At 44.9% G+C, this 21,144-nt stretch overlaps 1 protein-coding gene across 6 annotated transcripts in view; it reads left to right on the forward strand.

The window, feature by feature from the left end:
- The first annotated feature begins 1,274 nt into the window (after positions 1-1,274).
- The window catches only part of FBXL17 (F-box and leucine rich repeat protein 17), a 331,132-nt gene continuing 311,262 nt past the window's right edge, over positions 1,275-21,144 (forward strand). For 5 of the 6 annotated variants that reach the window (XR_013943102.1, XM_080572810.1, XM_080572812.1 and 2 more), the window contains exons 1-3: positions 1,275-2,131; positions 18,347-18,469; positions 20,774-21,031. Coding sequence is in view for 5 of the 6 variants with exons in the window: in XM_080572810.1 (XP_080428936.1) it covers positions 1,406-2,131; positions 18,347-18,469; positions 20,774-21,031 (1,107 nt within the window). In the remaining variant the exon portion in view is untranslated. The remainder of the gene's footprint in view (positions 2,132-18,346; positions 18,470-20,773; positions 21,032-21,144) is intronic. The other variant, XM_080572811.1, reaches the window with a different exon arrangement.

Consider the following 21,144-nt stretch of genomic DNA (forward strand, 5'->3'; position numbering starts at 1 on the left):
TCAGAATAATGCACCAACATATCTCAGACTATCAGATATGAAAGCAACATACAGAAGCCAGTCACCTTTGCCAAAATTTCTGCACGAAATACTAATACGTGATCACATAAGTAAAGGCAATGTCACAATGATGCTTCAGAAGTTGTCCAGACAGATTTAATCATGAGCTTTATTTGGAATATTTGACATCATAAGCATTTATTCTGAATGCTGTTCAGTTTGAATGCTTGAATTTGACTATTCTTATTCTTTTAGAGTTGTCTTTGCTCATATGAAAATATTGAAATTTGAGGGAGGAAAGGACCTTGCCAAATTTTTGCCAACATCTGCTGCAATTTATATTGGTGGATCTCAATGAGTTATTAACTCAGTTAAAACATTCTATTACTCTACTTTTATCCAAAATATTTTTCTTACAGCTAACATATTTTTACTGAACTGTTGAGGTGTAATAATACAGGTATCAGACAAAAATAACAGCACCACACGTGTTTCAGACCTTATATATGGTTTCTCGTGGGCAACAAGCCACAAGATCTCAGTCTTATTATATAGGACTGTGCACGTCTGCTGTTGGCCTTTGTTACTTGACGATAGTGCTAGATCCTAACCATAGCTTGCTTTGTCCCTCCGCTTTCACTCAGGCGAACACCTTTCACTAAAGGCAAATTTCAACGTGTACTTAAAAATACACATGTAAGTCACCTTATGTGAATGACTGGGAACTGGATAACGACACACACAAGTCAAATTTGCCAAGCGTGTATTAATGCAGTAGCTGGGCCCACGGTGGCACGGTGGCACAGGCAGAAGGGCAGCGAGCAGGCCCAGCCCCTGTTTGCGGCCGGGCAGGGTGCAGGGGGCAGCAGGAAGCAGGGCACGGGGCGGTGTCGGAGACGATCGGGGGCTTTGGCCGGAGAAAGCACTCGGTGGCCTTGGCTCCAGCCGCAGTCCGTTGCAGAGCCGTGGAGCCACCCTCGGCGCTCGCAGTCCTGCGCAGCCGCACGCACTGCGCCCCTTCGCCGCCTTCCCGGCCAGTTTTGCCCCAGATCCCGTGTTTTCGGCGCCGATCTGAGCACCGAGCCGGCCCTCTGCACCGCCTCCCAGCCCCTCCAAAGCTTTCCGGAGGGCGCCGAGCTCCTCCGGAGGGCTCGCAGCGCCCCCGCCGGCCGCCGGCGCCCGTGCCCCGCAGCGTCCCGCCGGCAGCGCCGCCTGCCGTGCCCCGGCGGCGGCAGGGGAAGCCTCCCTCCCTGTCCCTCCCTGTCCCTCCTTCTCCCTCCCCGCTCCGCGTCCCGGAACCCGCCCCGCCGTCCCCCGGCGCCGCCACCTGCCGCCGGCAGCATGGCAGCGCCCGGCGCCGCCCGCCGGTGACGCCCCGCGGGCCCTTTCCTCCGCCGCCTCCTATATGGGCCACCTGCTCGCCAAGGGGGCCACCAGCCGGAGCCGGGACAGCGCCGCCACCACCCACCGCCGCCGCCGCCGCTGGCGGAGGAAGGTGGCGGCGCGGAGCCGCAGCTGCTTCCTGCGGGGGCCCTGCATGCTCTGCTTCGTCGTGCACGGCGCCAGCCCGCCCACCGCCGCGCCCACGCCGCCCGGCGGGCACCCGCTGCCGCCCTCCGCCCGCCGCCTCCTCCTCCTCCGCCTGCCGCCCGCCGCCTGGCAGCCGCGGGGCCGCCGCCAGCGCCTGCTGCTCTCGGGCCTGCTGCCCTCGCCGCTGCGGGGCCTCCTCCCGGGACCGGCCGGGCCGCCTACCGAGGCGCTCTCCGACATGGTGTGCAAGCGCAAGGGGGCCGCCGGCCTGCCCGCCTGCCCGCCCTGCAAGCAGCCGCGCTGCAACGCCGCCAGCGCCGCCGCCAGCGCCGAGACCGAGGCCGCCGCCTGCCAGTGCCCGACCGGCGAGCCCCAGCCGCGCGCCCTGCCCTCGGACGGCGCGGACGGCAGCGAGGGGAGCGGAGGGGGGCAGCCCGCCCCGCCGCCTCCGCCGCCCCCGGCCGAGGGCGAGAAGGATCCGGAGGAAGAGAGGAGCGGCCCGGTGGGCTGCCAGGAGCCGCAGGAGCACCCCGGAGACGGCTGCCGAGAGCCGCTGGCCGCCCCCGACATCAACCAGCTGCCGCCCTCCATCCTCCTCAAGGTGGGTCGCGGGGCAGGAGCGGGGGGGCGGCCCCGAAACGCAGCCGTCGCCCTGATAAACCCCCCAGGGAGCCGAGTCCCTTCAACCACCTTCCCTGGCAGCCTCTTACTTTGTATCTTCAAACCCCGGTCTTGCCTTGTGTCCCGTGGCTCTCCCGCTGTTACTGTTCTCTTTTCAAGTAACTTTTCACTTTTAAGCTACTCTGGCGGTCTAGTTACAATGTCCTCGTCTTTCTTCACCTAAACCTTAGGTAAAAACACTCTCCTGGCTGGAGCTGGGGTCTGTGATGTCCTCCACAGTGATGCAAGTGTGTCTTTACGTGCTGGGGTGCAGAGCTCGGAGTCCTGGAGCAGTTTACTCTGGGGTCAGATGGCTGAACGTAAAGCAGGGTGTGATAATGGAGGAGTGAGAGGCAGGGCACTCGTCCTATCTGTGAGCAGGTCTTTGCTGCTCGTTGTGCAACCCCGGTGTAGGAGGTATTTCCCGAATGCTCACTCTGCTGTTGTCAAACATGGGCCGTCTACTCTCTGTCGTGCACATCATTTTGTTTTGTTTTTTGAGGTGCATATATTGATACGTGTCACCTGCCTTGTAAGGGCACACCGTGTTTTATAGATTCATTACTCAAATTCCCTTTGGCAGTGTTGTGGTTTAACCCGGCTGGCAGCTAACCACACAGCCGTTCGCTCACCCTCCCCCCTCCCTCTCTGGGATGGGGGAGAGAAACGAGAGAACTGTAGCCTGCGGGTTGAGATAGAGACAGTTTATTAGGACAGAAAATAAAATAATAATATTAATATGTACAAAACAAGTGATGCACAATGCAATTGCTCACCACCCGTTGACTGATGCCCAGCCTATCCCTGAGCAGCCGGTCACCCACCCTGGCTAGCCACCCCTATATATTGTTTAGCATGATGCCATATGGTATGGAATACCTCTTTGGCCACTTTGGGTCAGTCGTCCTGGGTCTGTCCCCTCCCAACTCCTACTGCACCCCTAGCCTGCTCGCTGGCAGGACAGTGTGAGAAGCTGAAAAGTCCTTGGCTTGGTGTAAGCACTGCTCTGCAACAATTGGAATATCAGTTTGTTATCAACATTATTCTCATCCTAAATCCGAAACATAGCACCCTACCAGCTACTAGGAGGAAAATTAACTCTATCCTAGCTAAAACCAGGACATGCAGATGTATAAAAATCATGAGCTGTCATATCTGAATTAGTCTCTTCTCTGATTGCATGACTGAAAGTTGGCCTTGTAGTTTTACTAAAGAGTCCATCTGTTGGCCACTGTTAATTTAAGACCATGTTATCCCTGATGTTTTTCTGTTTTAAGATTTGAAATCAACTGGTACACCTTAAACATTTTTTCAGATTAGTGGTATGACTTCTTCTGTAGTTAATTCAGCACTTTTCAGTTTCATGTTTTTAAAAATTGTAATCTAACTCTGTCATAAACCAGCTCTTTTAATAGTGAGGATATGTCATGCCCCTCTCACCTGTGGACTAGTTTAAATGCTTTTCTGGATGGCTTTCTACTTCGCATTGAAACAGTATCTTGATGGTATCTGTACTTCCAAGTTTTTTGACTTGTTCCTTTCCTACTGGTCCCCTACCTCCCAGTAGCTGAGTCTCTTTAGTCTCTGTAGCCTAGCTCCTTCTGCAGGGTTTTTGAAGAATCTTGCCTTTAATACTAGCAGCAAGGAATAAACTCTTTACCAGTATTCTTACGCGGTTTTTTAGTTGCCCCTAAGTCCTTAGCTAGATTTGCGTGTGTGTGGTGATTGTTGTTTTTGTTTTAGGTGCTTCCTCGTCATCCTGTTCTGTTATGGGACTTTTAACTGCAGATTTCTGAGGAGTCTTCTCATTAACTGGATTATACAGGGGCCTAAAGGCCTGCTGGGTTTTGGTACAGATACTATGTCCTAAATATGAACCCTTCTCCAAAGATCCTACTTTATTGTGGGATGATGGGAGACAAATATACACAAAGTCTTAATAACCTTTTCATAATAGTCAGTGGAGGAAAAAAAACTTAATACAAGGACAAGCAATGACAGCTTCAGGACTCTGTCACAGAGGTGACTTGGGACGTTCCCCACCAAGGAGGAAACAGGACTCAACAGTAGATTTACAGAGTTTTACTAAAGTTTGGTGATGATCATGAGACCCCTCCTCCATTAGGGAAATGAGGAGACAGCTCCCCCACTGCAGTTTGCAGTAGTTCATATGCAGTTTGCAATAAAACACTGTGCAGACGTGTCTGGTTGTGCCCCCACAGCAGTGCTGGCCCTTGGGCCATCTCCTCTCCTTTCCATGCAGAGCAGGGCTCCTGGCATGGGACAGGTACGGCCTTCTGTTGCCTCCCCCCTCCATTACATCTCCCCGAGTCCTTGCTCTTTGCTGAAGTGTTCTCAAAACAGGACTTGGGGTGTTTTTGTTGGATGATCAGTTTGCTGCTCCTGGTGCATCCCATGAGAGTGCTCAGGCCAGTGCTCGCAGCTCTGGGCAGAGGCAAAGCGAGCAGTGCCTGGCTGCCAGGAGAACAGCGCGCCTTCCCCTACGGACAGGTAACGCAGGGCAGGTGCAGAGCGGCAGGCACTTTACTCACAGTCTCCTCTTTTGGCCACCCATGCCTATACCTTCCTCAATATCAGAGCATATCATACGTAACTTAAAAATGCAGTCTGAGTTTTCATGGGCAAGCGAACAGTCCATACAAACAGCAAGAACATTTAAATCAATAAAATTACAGCAGGGTGTGTCAGTAAATGTAACGTTTCAGTGACCCTGGGTGACTATTTTATAAAGATATCATACCAGTGGCATTTTGTAAAAACTTCTTCATGCTCAATTAGCAGTTTCGAATTGAATTTCCCATCTTCAAACAGGATTTTACACACTGCTTTGTCAGCTCTTGGTTATAGAATAATAGTTGTTGTTTTTTTAATCTGACTCAGTCATTATTCTGTATTTGTTCTTACAGTCCATCTCAGCTCACACCAAACGGAATGCTATATTTGTTTTTATCTGTTTTTGTAATCAGTAGCATTCATCTTTCCCTCTGCCTTAATCCTTAACAAAGATTAAGGATTAAAAATAGCACCACTAGTAATATTATTAAGCCTGTATTTACTACAGTTAATGACAAGTATATTTTTCTTATCTCGGACCATGCAATTGTCTTTTTTCATATAATTTTCAAAGGATGGAAATAGTTTTGACTTCTTTAGTCCTGACAAATTTTACATCAGGATGATGTATCGGAGTGTTCTTTCCTTTTACGCGTACAGCAGAAAAGAAAGTGAACAATACCAAAATAGGCCCATCCCACCCTGGGCTTAGCTGATTTTTCTTTTCATTCATACGTAATTACCTGGTTCATAAGGCTGCATTTTCCCTCCTAAAAGACACTTGTTGCTGTAGCTGAGCTTGGCATTGGGAGGATTTTGTATAAGTACGCATTTCTGACAACTATGGAGTTAGCCTCTCATCCCCTTCCAAGAAGTTAGTCTGTGCAGCTACTTAGCTATTTGGAATCTACAAATTTATCCCAAATAATACCTCAGCTAGCATTAATCCTATCTGCTTTGGCCTCCATCTTATATGCATTAAAGCAATAGATAGGGCATCTGTCCACTTCAGATTGGTTTCTGCTCAAATTTTAGATAAGCTATTTTTCAATTTTACCTGACTGTTGTGGATGAAAAGGGTTATGCAATTGTTGGGTGATGCCTAATGTTTCATATAACCTTTTTAAAACCTGAGCTCTGTAATGGCTCCCGTGGTCTGAATCAATCTCTTCTGGGGTTCCAAACCCGGTCACTACATCTTTTAATAAGAACTGTACCATGCTTACATCTGCCTTCCAGGTTGGGACAGTTGTTTCTTCAGTCTGTGCTGCCACTAATCTCTTCTGGGAGATTAGTAGCTTCTAATAAAATTTTAATCTGTTCAACATTCACTGTTTGGGTACCACTTCTGTTTTTGCAACTGTCCTATAGCACAGCAGATAACAGAAGCATATTTCAAGACTGTGTAGATGTTCACTTTCTTCCCCCATGCTTCCCCTCTGGCTTCTGTCAGGGCTGTCAGCTCAGCTGCGTGAGCTCGGTGTTTGTGAGAGGCTCTCTGCTCCTAGTACCTAGTTCCGAGTTACGATGTCATACCTTTTTATTCTCCTTCCTTCCAGATCATAAGATGATCCATCTACAAAAGCAGTCAAGTCTGGAGTTGGCAGGGGTATATCTGTAAGGTCTGCACTTACCTTCTCTTGATTTTTGGGTGACCTCTACACAGCCATGATGTAGTTTCCCTTCATCTGGTAACTGTAATGAGGTAGCTGGGTGCAAGACATTTCACCTTCTGAAGAGGGTGTTCTTTGCTGTTGGCAACAGCAGTCGGTACTTCTGGAGTCTCTGAAAACTCAACACTTGAGACACACATTTAGTTAAATTCAGTTTGACTTAGAATCACAGAATGGTTTGGGTTGAAAGGGACCTTAAAGACCATCTAATTCCAAACCCCTGCCATGGGCAGGGACACCTCCTGCTAGAGCAGGTTTCTCAAAGCCCCATCCAGCCTGGCCTTGAGCACTTCCAGGGATGGGGCATCCACAGCTTCTATGGGCAGCCTGTGCCAAGGCCTCACCACCCTCTGAGTGAAGAATTCCTTCCTTATATCCAATCTAAATCCACCTTATTTTAGTTTAAAACCATTCCCCATTGTCCTGTCACCACAGTCCCTGACAAAGAGTCCCTCTCCAGCTTTCCTCTAGGTCCCCTTTGGGTACTAGAAGGCCACTGTAAGGTCTCCCCGGAGCCTTCTCTTCTCCAGGCTGAACACCCCCAGCTCACTCAGCCTGTCTTCATAGGAGAGGTGCTCCAGCCCTCTGATCATCTTCATGGTCCTCCTCTGGACTCACTCTAATGGGCCAATGTCCTTGTGCTGGTGTGAGAAACATCTCAAATAATTTTCTTCAGACAGGATCTTCTGTGAACCTATTTTATTCGCGATTGCAATGGCGGGTGTCCTGTCAATCAGGAGCACATTTTAGTAAACATAGTCATAACCTTTATTCCCTGTTACCCGCCGCCTGATCACCTCCCCTGTTTCCTCATTGTCTGAGTACTACAGGTTCACAAGCTACTCGACGCTCCTCTATACCATATTTGTGCAGTTTTTCTTTTTTTCAACCCTTTGATTTCTCCTTTCTTATGCTTTGAGAACTTGTGATCTTTGTTTTACTGTTCTCACACTGCTCATCCTGTTTTCCTCAAGCTTCTACCTTATTTTGGAACAGTGAGGCCTTACACTGTCCACTTACCTACTTAGCATTTCTTCTTCTTATGACTACACAGCTACCTTGGAATACAGAAAATTAATTCTCTACTGCAAAAACACAACTTAGTTTCTCACACTGGGTGCCCCAGAGCTGAACACAGGTCTCCAGGGGGGTCTCACAAGAGCAGAGCAGAGGGGGACAATCACTTCCCTCACCCTGCTGGCCACGCTGCTTTTGGTGCAGCCCAGGTTTTCTGAACTGCAAGCGCACATTGCTGGCTTATGTTAAACAGCCCCCCCAGCACCTCTTAGCACTCCCATGTTCTTCTCCTCGGGGCTGCTCTCAATCCATTCTCTGCCCAGCCTGTATTTGTGCTTTGGATTGCCCCAGCCCAAATGCAGGACTTTGCACTTGGCCTTTGTTAACCTCATGTGAGGTGTTTACAATCAATGGTTGTCCTAACACAATGTTCTGATAATTTTCTTGAAAATCAGTGCAGCTGAGGCTGTTATTTTAACACATACCTGCATGCATTTAATAACTGGGCTGAACAGTAACCCACTGGGTGCATCCCAGCCAAGACCCCCATAGGCCACTTGTGTTCTTTCATGCACAAATAAATGGAATGGCTTACTGTAACTTGGCATCCCAAATGTGGGTGCTGTCATCAAAGCTTTCTTCAATGTTACAAATACTTTGTCAGAATCTGAAGTCTGTTACAGTGCTTCTTTGGTGTCTGCTTTTGCACAGGCCACCAATGGTGCAGCTGTTTTGCAAAGGACTGATAAACAGGGTCTGCAAAATCCTGCAGTGCCTAAAAATGCTCTGATCTGTTTCTTTTTTATAGGCTTAAATGTATACTGAATGTATATTATTCACTCTGAAGATGTTTTTCTGCCTCTTTCGGATAATGCATATCCTGTATATTCCACTTCTTTACAAAATAGCAATTTAGCTTGGGGAACTTGGTGGCCTCTTTCAGCTAAAGCAACCAGTAAAGCCTTTCTATCTTTTACACAACTTTCCCTTTTTGAACTAGCAATTAGCAAATCAACAGCATGCTGAATCTGCACAGGGTTAATTGGTAATGGAACACTGCATGTCTAAAATCTTTGAAAATGTTGTAGTTGATCCTGAAAATCCTTGTGGTAATGCAGTCCACGTTATTTGTTGCCCCTCTTATGTAAAGGCAGATATATACTGAGAATCGTTATGTATTGGAGTACTGAAGAAAGCTTCATAGAAATCAATTACAGAGAAATATTTCACATCTGCTGGTTATTACAAGGTTAATGCATCAGAGACTACTGGGTGGGGTATTACTACCTATTTATTAATTGCCCTTAGGTCTTGCACAAATCTAAAAACCAGCTTCCCCTCTGAGTCAGGTTTGGAAATTTACCATTCATTTTGCTGCCTCTGCTGCAGTTATTAACCTATTTTTACAAGTTCTAGGTTCGTCAACCCCAGCCTGTGTCTGGTAATTCCCACCTGGTTCTTGTTCTGGCTGTGTGGTTCCATTGTGCTGGGCTACAGCCTGTTCTCCGTTCTTCTGCAAAATCAAAGTATTTTTTCTTCATCCAGAGTAAACAAAGTATCTAGCAACTGACAGACATCTGTCCATGCTGGATCTTATGCTCTACATATACTTCTAATCACCTGTAATACTTTTTCTGCGTCCTGGGTCCTCTGGTATCCGTGGCATTTGTTTCCATGCCACTCAATCTGCTGGACTGAAAGGCGCACATATACTGTGTGCTGCTGCTGCAGCACCCGGGGCAGGCGGAGGGAGCACGTCCTCCTTTAGCAGAGCTGTATTAACAGGAACTGTCTATGTGGAGCACAAAAGAGAAATTTTCTCATCTTCTTGGTGTTCGTAAGGCCTCTGGTGGAGTACTGCATAAGGCACGGGGGTCTGCTTGGAAAGCCCACAGACAAATTGGAAAGGAATCAAAGGAGACCTACAGACTGTGGAAACATGGCCTGTGATGACAGCTTGAAGATACTGTTCAAACTGAACAACACTTCTGTTCTAAGGGGAGACTGACACGCACTCCTCTGTTGTGAGAAAATCGATAAGAAGCTTTACTGTGTTCCTGTTCTTTGTCATATAACAAGAAACAATATGTTTAATTTGATGTGAGGGAAATTTCGGTGAGATACTTGGAAAATGACACACTGTGAGAACAGTTAGTTTTGGCAAAGCTTGTTTCCTGTCTTTGAGGATGTGTAAGGTGCTGGGATTTTTATTTATTTATTCCTTTTGAACAAGTGGGATGGCCTTATCAGGGATGATCTAGGTGTACTTAACTTGCTCCACAACTGGGAAAGGAGCTTTTAGAATGAATGGTTGACCTTTTTGACATCTTCTCTATCAATTTACTACTTTCTTTTTGAGAAATCATGAACACTTTCTGCTCTGTTTGCAGCATAGACATCGATTTTTAGCTCAGAGGTAATGTGCAGTGAATGGAAGATGTGTGTGTATTTTATTTAGCATAAGATTTTCATAAATACATTATTGTTATTTCGAGTACTACTGGTTCCTTTTCTTGCATTTTTACTCAACTGATTGACTTTTTTTTCCCCACATTCTTTCCTTGCTTTACTAAGATTGCGTGTTTGCTTTTGATAATGTTGATACTAAATTACTAGCATTGCATTTAAGATTATCTGAGTGATATAAGGAGGGTTCATTTTTTATTTAAAAAAAGAAAGATACCAGGGTTCAAAAGTCATCAGACAGACCAGAGCTAGGATCTTTGGTTTTAAAAACAAATCACATGAAAAAAAAAAAAAAGGATATACATATTCTAGTAGCTTGGTACTTTTTTGTCCTGGTCAGAAGACAGAGAGAGGGATCAAAATACATTACTCAGATTGGACTTTATCCACAAGTTCAGAGTCACTGTAGCAATGCTGTCTTTTTTTCCCTCTTAAGCTAGTGTTCCCATTAGTTTGTGCTGTCTAAAACTTGTTTCAAGTATTGAGAATAATGGAAGAAGTTTTAGCAACTTTGCGGTTGGTGCAGAGAGGTAAATGATCTTTCAATCTTAACTAGTCTGATTAACTTCTTATTCTTTATCCATGTCCAACACGGTGCCATTGATTTGTTTTCATGAAGCTCACTGTGACTCTATGACTGCAGTAGGGAAATGAACCAGCTTTAACTGCACTGTGCTGTGGCTGTGTGACTTGCTGAACTTATGGAAGTGCATGGGAAGGGCATATTTAGAAAAAGAAAGGTATGCTAGTAGAAGCAAAGGTAATGTGGACGTTACTGTCAGTAGTACAGTTCTGTAAGATGTCTTGATATGTTCTGTGATTTGTTGCAGAATTGTAAAAGCAAGTAGTTGTCTTGCCTTCCAAAGGTACGTGCGAAAAGTTGGGTTTCATGTAAGCATGTAGGTTTTCACATTACAGAATTACTTGTGTGATGGGGAAGATAGAAGTCTTGGGATGAAGTTACTGCTTCTCCTGAGGGCAGGTGCCTTGACACTCACCCTTGCCCTGGGGCCTAGCATGTCCAGTAAAACTTTTCCTAATAATGTTTAAGTCTTTCTAGGATTGCTCTACATCCCTGAATATGTCCATATGTGTTACGGAGAGGAGTAATAATCTTACAAGTTGAGCACTGTTTGAATACAAAGTAAAGTAATTGCAAGGTGTTTTCATTTCCTATGCATTTATCCGTTTATCTTGTTCAGAAGTGTCTGTGTTTGTTCTTTAACAGATTTTTTGCATGTTTCATCATCTCCATCTTAAACTGTTGTGGTGATTCACAAGCAGCACAGGCCTCTTGTAGTGAGGACAGCGTGGGTAGCTGGGATTAAGACTATCAGCTCTTTCAAGTAAAGATAATCTGCTCATTAGTTGGAACCCTTTCTTCACATTAATATGAAAGGTATGGCATCAGTATCTCCTGTTAACTTTGTAGGGACAGAAATTAAAGTTGGGTTTTGCATTGCAACTAGGCCAGTCTGTTAGCAAGTGGCTGCTAAGAGCAGCGTCTATCACTTTGTAACCTCTAGCTGCATATTCCTGCTGCTTCCTTTTTGCTCTGTAGGGTAATTGCGTAATTGCAGACTGAGTTGATTCAGTTGGCTAATCAGACACCAATCTAACGTTGCAAACTCTTACTCAGGATCAGCTACTGTCTCTGAATGTAGCCTCTTGTTGTGGTTTAACCCGGTCGGCAGCTAAACACCACACAGCCATTCGTTCACCCTCCCCTCTCCCTCTCCGGGTTGGGGGTGAGAAACGGGAAAGTGAAGCCTGTGAGTTGAGATAAAGACAGTTTATTAAGACAGGAAAATAGTAATAACAATAATAATAATAATGATAATAGTACTACTACTAATAATGTGTACAAAACAAATGATGCACAATGCAATTGCTCACCACCCGCTGACTGATGCCCAGCCTATCCCTGAGAAGCCAGCCCCCCACCCCGGCCGGCCACCCCTATATATTGTTTAACATGACGTCAGATGGTATGGAATACCCCTTTGGCCACTTTGGGTCAGCTGTCCTGGGTCTGTCCCCTCCCAGCTCCTGCTGCACCCCCAGCCTGCTCGCTGGCAGAACAGAGCAAGAAGCTGAAAAGTCCTTGGCTTGGTGTAAGCACTGCTCTGCAACAATTAAAACATCAGCATGTTATCAGCACTCTTCTCGTCCTGATCCAAAACATAGCACCCTACCAGCTGTGGGAATAAAAATGTTGTTTTTGCAGAGTTACATTGTTTAAAGGTAAGGAATGTGGTATTGAGATATGCTTGCAGTGGTAAGAAAACTTAGCAGGCGACCTTGTAAAATGCAGACAACCAGACTCCTTAGAACAATTAGGTGAAAATCACGGTGTTAGGTCAAGTCAGATAAGTGAAGAAACATTACCACTTCAAACAGTAAAAAAGTCAAAAGCAATTTGAAATTTAACAGGCCAGCAGCTGAAGGCCATGCATTGTCTGTGAAGCATCAGATAGATTGTGAACCTGCATTACCCAGTCAATGGGGAAACAGGGGAGGGTCCCAGCTATCGAGAAATAAAGTATATAAACCATACTGTGTGACTAGTAGGTACGCTTCTGCTTGTGGGACACCCGCCATTGCAATTGCGAATAAATTACTACTTCACTGAGATCCTTACCTGAGCCTAAGCTATTGGCTGCAGAGTGTTTCTCACAATTTGGGGACTCGTCCAGGAGCCAGTCACGTACTGAGGAGCCCCACCGCTGCAGCAGCAGGAAGGCATGCCCCACTGATTTCAGCAGCGGTCCTGTGCATCTACGGTGGCGGTTCTGCGGAGAGCTGACAGAGGGCCCGAGACTGATTAAAGAGGCAGGATCCATGAAGTAGTGGGGAAGGGAAGAAGGTAGGCACTCCAGGTTTGAGAATTGATCCGGTAACTCTGTGCACAGACCATGGTAGGAAATATTAAGTATTGCCTTAGGGGTCAGGTGAGACTCTGTGTGACGTGTGATTGAGACATACTTTTGTACGAAGTGAGTGTGGGGTCCTGATCTGCGGTTCCGTAGCTCTGCAAGGGGCACAGCTGGAGACGGACGAAGCATGAGATAAGGAAGAGAAAGGAAGAGTCTCGGGAAATTTGATGTACGGTAAGCCCTTGCACGGGGAAGTGCTTGGCAATACACCAGGGAATCTGGTAAACTCATAGGTGTGCGGTACCCCTTGCACAGGGAAGTGCTTGGCAGTACACCCCCATTTTCCAGAATCGGAACGTTAGTGTGTTGTACCCTGCAGGAGGGAAATTTCTGTAGCAGCACACTGACAAGGGCTAGGAAAAATGGGAAATATGAGTTCCAGGGGACAGGGAGATATCCCTGGGGGAGTGCCTACTGATAGTTCTTCCTGAAGAATTATAAGAAATTGGAAAAATAATCCCAAAATTAGAGGAGATGATAAAAGAAGAAAATGGTTAAATATTGCATATCGGTCTGGACAAAAGAACCAATTAAGGAAACAGCAGTATTTTGGCCAAAGTACGGGTCTGATGAAAATTCAGGCTTTAAATTTATATGTAAACAATAAGATTCCATTTTCGGAGAAGGAGCCAAATTATGCTCCCTATAATCCTAATATTGCACCGGTGGCAGCAGCAGTTGCTCCAGGAAGGGAGACAGGGACTGCAATTAACACTGTCCCTAGAGAAGAAGCGTACTCTAGGCTCTGGCAAGAACTAGAACAAGGTAGAAGAGATATTGAGAATTTTGCCTTCCCTGATACTAACAGTACTAACCCTAACTGTGTATCCTCTTAGGTGAACTCCCCCCCCCCCCACCTTACCGGCAGAGAGGTGTTAGGGGTTTTAAGAAGGAGATGAAGTCTTTAATTGAGGACCCCATCAGGCTAGCTGAACAATTAGACCAGTTCCTAGGACCTAACTTATACTCTTGGGGGGAAATGATGTCTATAAGTATGTTGTTTACAGGGGAAGAAATGGGAAGAATCAGGAGGAGAGCTGCTATACAAGAATGGGAAGGAGTTCATCCTTTGGGACAGGGAGTAATACCTGCAGAGCAGGGGTGCCCACCTGCCGATCCTGGCTGGAGTGGTGATAGTGCGCAGCACAGGGGTCATGTGGGAGACTCGGGGTCGGGGTGGGGGAGTGCTCGGGGTGAGTCCTGGGGACCCGGTGTCCTGGGGGCTCTTGAAAGTTCATTGTGGTTGGAGCCTGGTCAGATACATGGGGGGGGGGGGGCTCCGGAGGGTGGGAGGATGTAGTGAACAGTTACTGTGGGGGGCCCTCCTGCGGGAGGCCCTGAAGGTGTATGTCAGGAGGGGAGATGAGAAGGAAAAGCAGAGTGCGAAACTAATGGTATTGACAGTGTAGCAGGTAGTGAGGCAGAGGGTTGGAGAAAGAGGAAGAAAATCTTCAGGGGGAGAAAGGAGAGGAAGAGAGATGAAAGAATGGCAGGCAAGGAAGGCTGCCTGTGTTGCGGCCTGAATCCTAGCGAGGACAGGCTTTGATGGGATGTTTTCAGCATCCTGGAGGGAGAAAGGTATGGAATTAAGTTGGCCAATGACTGAGCCTTTGGTGAAAGTACAGGCTGGAGAAAGATAAGAAGTGTTAAAAAGGGTTATTGAAGGTATTAAAGGTGTGGTATGTAGTGTTTGACAGAGCTGTTTGAAGTTGAATGAGCAGGGAAAGAGGATGAAGGCATTATCTAAGTAACAGTCTAGAAGTTTTGGTATATTTGCTGTGGTGTTTGGTCAGTTTCCCAAGGTTCGAGAAGGGGGGTACGGGGGGGGGGGGGGGGGGGGGGGGGGCAGCCTGCTCCACCAGGGGCCTCTCCACAGGCCGCAGGGGGCTTTGGCTCCGGGGCCTGGAGTGCCTCCACCCCCTCCTTCTGCGCTGACTTTGGTGTCTGCGGGGAGGTTTCTCCTCCTTGCTCTCCCACCTGCTGTTGAGCAGCAGGTTTTTGTTTGTTTTTCGTTTTCTTGGATGTGCTGTCACAGAGGCACAGACTGTGTTGCTCATGGCTTGACTCTGGGCAGCGGTGGGCCCCCTTGGGGCCGGCTGAAATTGTCCCTTATCTGCCACGGGGTGGCTTCTGGATTCTTCTCACGGGGGGCTGCCACTGCAGCCCCCCCCCCACCCCCGAACCCTGCCATTGAACCCAATACACTGGGGCAGCTAGGTCATTACTGGCCTGTAAAGTATCAGGGATTAAATTAACTAATGAAACCCTAAAAATTAAAAATAAAGCAGAAGGCCTGGTCCTTGAACACCTGTGGTTTGTGTAACTTCTTGTGGGCCTGCGCCTTTCCCTCCTGGAACTTGGAGTGCAACAACTTTGTCAGCACCTGCTTTTCCCTCTAGTGGCTCCCTCTTGTTACTGTTTCTTTAATAAGCCAATTTGCAACACCTGCAGACTCCTTACTTGCCTTTGCAGCTAGAGATGCATACTGTGTTGGCTACAACATGACCTCAAACACTTTCAGATTTTTTTTTTCCCCCAAATAATATTGTTAGTGCAGAAACACTGTCCATGCCAAGTACTGAATCAAGCTGGTGTCCTTTTTGTTTTCGCATTGCTACTGCTGTCTCATGCTGGACTTAGCAGTAGGTCTGTGATTTGGTGTGGACATTCAGCTTTTGGTAGGATGGCAGTTTAAAGAAAAATAACGCAAAGGCTTTCTTACTTACATTGGCAGCTGGATTAGAAACAGCCTTTCCAGTTCTGTGTTTGCTGTGTTCTTGTTTTAAGTACTTTGTGCTCTCGTTTCTCAAAGTAATGGTGATATTTTCATAATTGAGCATATTTATTTCCCACTGTAGCAAGGATTGGCTAGTTTAAAGTAATTTATACTGCCAGCCTCAGCATCCCTTCTTAGTATTAGCTACAGTCAGTCTGATGTTCATCCAAACATAGCATGGATCATGTTGCCTTGTTCTCTTCAGAGATTTTTGTAACTTAAAAAGTTTGGTCTTCTGTTTCCTGCTGGCAGTAGGAACTCAAGTTCCCTACTGCTTTAGTAGCTTAGAGTTGCAGAGAATCATCAGACTGATTTCTTTTTCTAATGGTTAAAACTACACTGTAGCAATAGGAATATCAGATGCCAAGTCTTTCTGTTTAGTGCATTTTCCCAGCTTGACCAGAGATTATGGTATTTTTCGGATGCTGATCACAGCCGTCTCCTTGCTTTGTGCTCAGAGTCACCAATCCAAAGACCTGAAGGGAGGAAACAGGCAGTTTCATCCACATTTGTATCCCATGTTCCACTGATGCCCTGGTGGGAAGCCCTCATTCACACTGGTGATGATCGAGCACAGGCTTTCATGAGGATAGGGTCCACGCAGACTCCTAAAGGATGGTAAAGAGTCCTACATAAGAGACTTGACTTTTTCAGAGGTAGGAGAAAACGTTGTAAATGTTGAATCTTGCAAGCAACTGCAGGAGGTGGTGAATTTGACTTTTCCGTATTATCACTGTCAGATCTTTCAGGAATGGCCAAGCACCTCCTCATTCCCAGGAGGCCTTACAATGAAGGAAGTTATTTGAGTTACTGGGTATTATATTCTGATCCTTTACTTTAGAAATCTAACGATTTTTGAGACTAATTGTCCTATTTACTGCAAAGATGATGAAAGTGTTGTTCTTTTGTTTGTTCCCTCTTTAGGACAGTTTAATCCAAGAAAATGAATAGTTAATCTTTTCTCTGACTGTTTTTGTGTTTTCTACACATCTGATGTGTCCATAGGAAACCACTGTACTTTCAGGTTTTCTTGAGCACATTGCTTGAGATTATCCCTAGTGCTTCTACTTAACTGATGAGGACATCCAAGTACTGAGTGGGAGGACTCTTTCATGTTTTGCAGGCTGTATTCCTTTACATGTATCCTGATGCTATGATTGCCTTTTTTTTGTTGTTGTTGCAGGATGACTTGCAAATTAAAGTTCATTTGTGGTTACAAAGTGTATTCACATTTAAGTCTTGATACACCTTTTCAATCTTTTTAACAATAGTACTTCTGAGGAAGGACTGAATATAATAGAAACAACAGCAGCTTATGAGCCTGCTGTAAAGTTGCAGTTAATTCTTTGTTTTGCAGGCTGTTACAGCACTCAAACCTTGAGGTATAAAATGTGAATTCTATGTTAAATACTATGAATACTTTGTTGAGGTATAAAATGTTAATTCTATGCTTAGTTTTCTTGTATGACACTGATTTGCTCTGCTGATTTACTCCACTATCCCATGCCTCCTTCCCCAAAAACTGATGTTCTAGTGCCCTTATGATGTTTTATTTCTTTACTGAATTGAAAACATAGGAAAGGTCTTCCTATCTGATACAGAGTAGAAATGAGAACACCTTTATTTACTTTTTGGAGTACAGACTGGGAAAAGAACTTACTGAGAGCTGCCCTGCAGAGGACTTGTGGGTTCTGGTGGACAGAAGTCCCAGCCTCAGCCAGGAGTGTTTGCTTGTAGCCCAGAAGGCCAACTGCATCCTGGGCTGCATCAACAGAGGGGTGGCCAGCAGGTGGAGGGAAGTGATTGTCCCCCTTTGCTCTGCCCTTGTGAGGCCCCACCTGGAGTGCTGCAGCCAGGTGTGGGGCCCCCAGCACAAGAAGGATGTGAGGCTGTTAGAGCAGGTCCAGAGGAGGGCCCCAAAAATGATCAGAGGACTGGAGCACGTCTCCTGTGAAGTAGGGCTGAGAGAGCTGGGGCTGTTCAGCCTGGAGAAGAGAAAGCTCTGGGGAGACCTCGTTGTGGCCTTTCAATACTTAGAGGTCCTCTAAAAAGAATGGAGAAGGACTCTTTACTTGGTTAGATGATGATAGGACAAGGGGAAATGGTCTTAAACTAAAAGAGGATAGCTTTAGACTAGACATTAGGAGGAAATTCTTCACTGTAACAATAGTGAGGCACTGGCACAGGTTGCCCAGAGAAGCTGTGGATGCCCCATCCCTGGAGGTGTTCAAGGCCAGGTTGGATGGCGCCTTGGCCAACCTGATCTAGTGGGTGGCATCCCTGCCTATGGCAGGGAGGTTGGAGATAGATGATTTTTAAGGTCCCTTCCATCCCGAGCCATTCTATGATTCCATGATTCCTATGGCTAGCAAATAACCCATGCAGGCTACAATTGGATCTAATACTGTATTTATAATTCTTGAAGTATGCAATCTCAAAAGCACATTCTAAATTTTGTCTAAGAAATGAGTACATAAGTAGGACATATTTTGTTGTGGGTTATACCAATGTGACATACTAATATTGTCAGCTGTTGTGGTGTGTAGGTTTTTATTATCGTCCGTGACTCATCTAGTTGTATGTAACTTATAGAAGAGTCAAGCATTGCATGCTAATATTTCTCCATCTTTTACAAGACAGGTTAATAACAAAAAAAAATAATGTCTCTCATGATGACTTCTGACAAATAATACTTTTTTTCCCTTTCTTTACAGATATTTTCCAATTTATCCCTGAATGAGCGCTGCCTTTCAGCATCATTAGTGTGTAAATATTGGCGTGACCTGTGTTTAGATTTTCAGTTTTGGAAGCGCCTGGATCTCAGTAGTCGTCAACAGGTATGAAGGCATTATTGTGGAAAAATTGTGTTTTGATGACTTAAAATTTGTTCTCAGAACTTGTACTTCTGACCAAAGGCAAACAAAAGAAACCCATTAAGTGGTGATACCTGTGCTTTCAATAAGTTTCATACTAGAGGCTGAAAATGTCAGAACCCTTATATTAACTGTTTTGACTGTAGCTTCCCTTGATTATTGTAAAACGGCATGAGCACAAGTGCTGTTTGAAGTGGATTGTGGGTTACGTGTCTCAGGTCTACATCAGGTAGTGGTAGTTATATCCATAAGAGCTATCAGATCTTATACTGATTGAGAGATGTACTTGTAATTTTTGAGGATGCTTTAGTTTGAACAATGGTTCTGCAGTTGGTCCTTGGTCTGTTTGCTTTAACAAGTTTTGATGATGCCACTGATGTCTTCTCCTACTGAGAAGACAGATTTTGTCTTTTTGATATTTTTTTAGCCAATCCTAGACTTAATATTTCTGGGATTCATGGATTTTGTTTAGTAAGATTCTTACAGAGCCTAGACTATCGTGTTTGGAGAGGTTGTTTAAGGGTGCCTGTGTTGTTTGTCCATGTAGGCTTCTTGTTACTTTGTTAATCACAGAGCTTTTTAAAAACAATTTCTTGGGAGTTTTATGAAAATAATGGATGCAGGGGAATGACTGTTGCAGGTTCCCATTTCAAGAAGCTGTTCGTCTGGGTTGGGCATAGAGTGTACATGGGATATTATTTTCAGATCACCAATTCATAGAAAACCATACAAGTTGTCTTAGAGTTACTAACTAACATAATTCTGAACCACTGTGGAAATGTTATGTATTAGATTGCTTTGGAGTCACTTAACAAAAATCAGACACACTTGAACCAGGGATCCATTTTCTTTTGTTGTGAAAGTACTATGTGTCAAATCACTTCCCTCTTCATTGCCTTGAGACGTAGCTTTATTTCTACTACAAAGGGTTTGTTTGTTTGTTTGTTTTTTTAATATTTTTAGCTATTAGGTGTGTTAGGATCTCATTGAATTTTATTAGTTTTGGCATTGCCCTAAGAAACCTGTCCTGCCAGTTCCTCAATGAGTTCTTGAACAAGGTTAAGCACAATTATTAACTCTATCCTTGTGTGTGGAATGTTTGGTGGCTTTTTTGTGTGTGTGTGGGTCAGGGGTGGTGCTTGAAGAGAGATTGTATGTGTTTTTTATTTGTTTTGTAGGTTTTTTGCTTTTTTTTTTTCAATTTGTCATGTTTTCTAGCTAACAGCTGTCTGATGAAATAACAAGAAAAAGATCAGACTTGCTGCTAATGGAAAACAGTTTGAATGCAGCAAAGAAAGTGTTTGTTTCTTGACTATATAAGAGAAAAATGGAAAGGATATATGTTCCTCTCTGTTGCTGTCTCCAGGCTTTAAGTTAAATCTCATCTGTGCTAAATGGCAGATAAGTATTGTATGGTTTTGTTAGACAGACTTTTTCATGTATCACCTCAGGTGTTTTGAAATCAAACTTCTTTTCAAAGCAAGGAAATTTAATGTATTTTGTCTTACCTGGTTTGGTTTTGTTTGTCTTGTTTTAACTTATATGCTTCAGCACGAAGACTATCTTACCTTTCTTGCTTGCTTTGTAGGGCTGGCATCTTCTAAAATTATTGACATGTTAGTTAACAATATGTGCAGGCACAAAGCGGATGTCTTTGTTCTTCAAAGGAACTCTGGGAAAATAGTGGATGTATCTTTGATTTAATGGTCTTTCATCTGCTAACATTTAAAATGTACAAGTATTCTGTTTTTAAACTGAGCAAATCACTGGAGGAAATGTCTGTTTTTGAAATACCTTTCTTTCTGTTATGGTGTCCTTTCCTTCTCTTCTCTTTTCACTGGTACCTTGGGTTACTGTTTTCCATTGTTAAGAAGCCCATTGTCACCTGCATCACTAGTATTTCCTGGTTGGCAAGCAGTTCTTGGATGATTGCCAGGGCCTAAGTAAAAACTTGCCGCATTTCAGAGAGACACAAAGCTTTTACTCCTCTGTAAATGCTACCTTAGGTAAGTAGAGTGCTGATACAGAATCCTTCTCTTCTAAAGAGTGGAATTCATTTCCTATAGAATGTGAAGAGGACTACTAGCATTGGAGCAGAATTCTTTAAAGTTAGCTGTAAAATTGGTTATAGTAATATGTTCCTCATAAAGCATATCTTTCCATTATTTCAGTAGCATATGCAAACACATTTTTGAAACAGTTTTGTGTTAATGGAATAAAAGATGCTTATAGATGAAGTTAAATTTAAATATTTGTTTTTGCTTGCAGGTCACTGATGAACTGTTGGAAAAGATAGTGTCAAGAAGCCAGAATATTACTGAAATCAATATTTCTGATTGTCGCAATGTATCTGATAAAGGAGTATGCATATTAGCATGTAAATGTCCTGGACTCCTAAGGTATACCGCCTACAGGTGTAAACAGCTTTCTGACACCTCCATCATCGCTGTTGCCTCTCAGTGTCCACTTATTCAAAAAGTGCATGTAGGCAATCAAGACAGACTCACCGACGAAGGCCTAAAGCAGGTAACCACCCATTCCACACATTACTTTCATATGTTTAGTCCTTCAGCTTCTCAGCAAATACAAACAAGGATATGGAGGAGGAAGGTACCTGTTTCACGGATTTAATAGGGGCA

The sequence above is a fragment of the Anser brachyrhynchus genome (assembly GCF_964034855.1).
Source record: "Anser brachyrhynchus genome assembly, chromosome: Z".
Taxonomy (NCBI): domain Eukaryota; kingdom Metazoa; phylum Chordata; class Aves; order Anseriformes; family Anatidae; genus Anser; species Anser brachyrhynchus.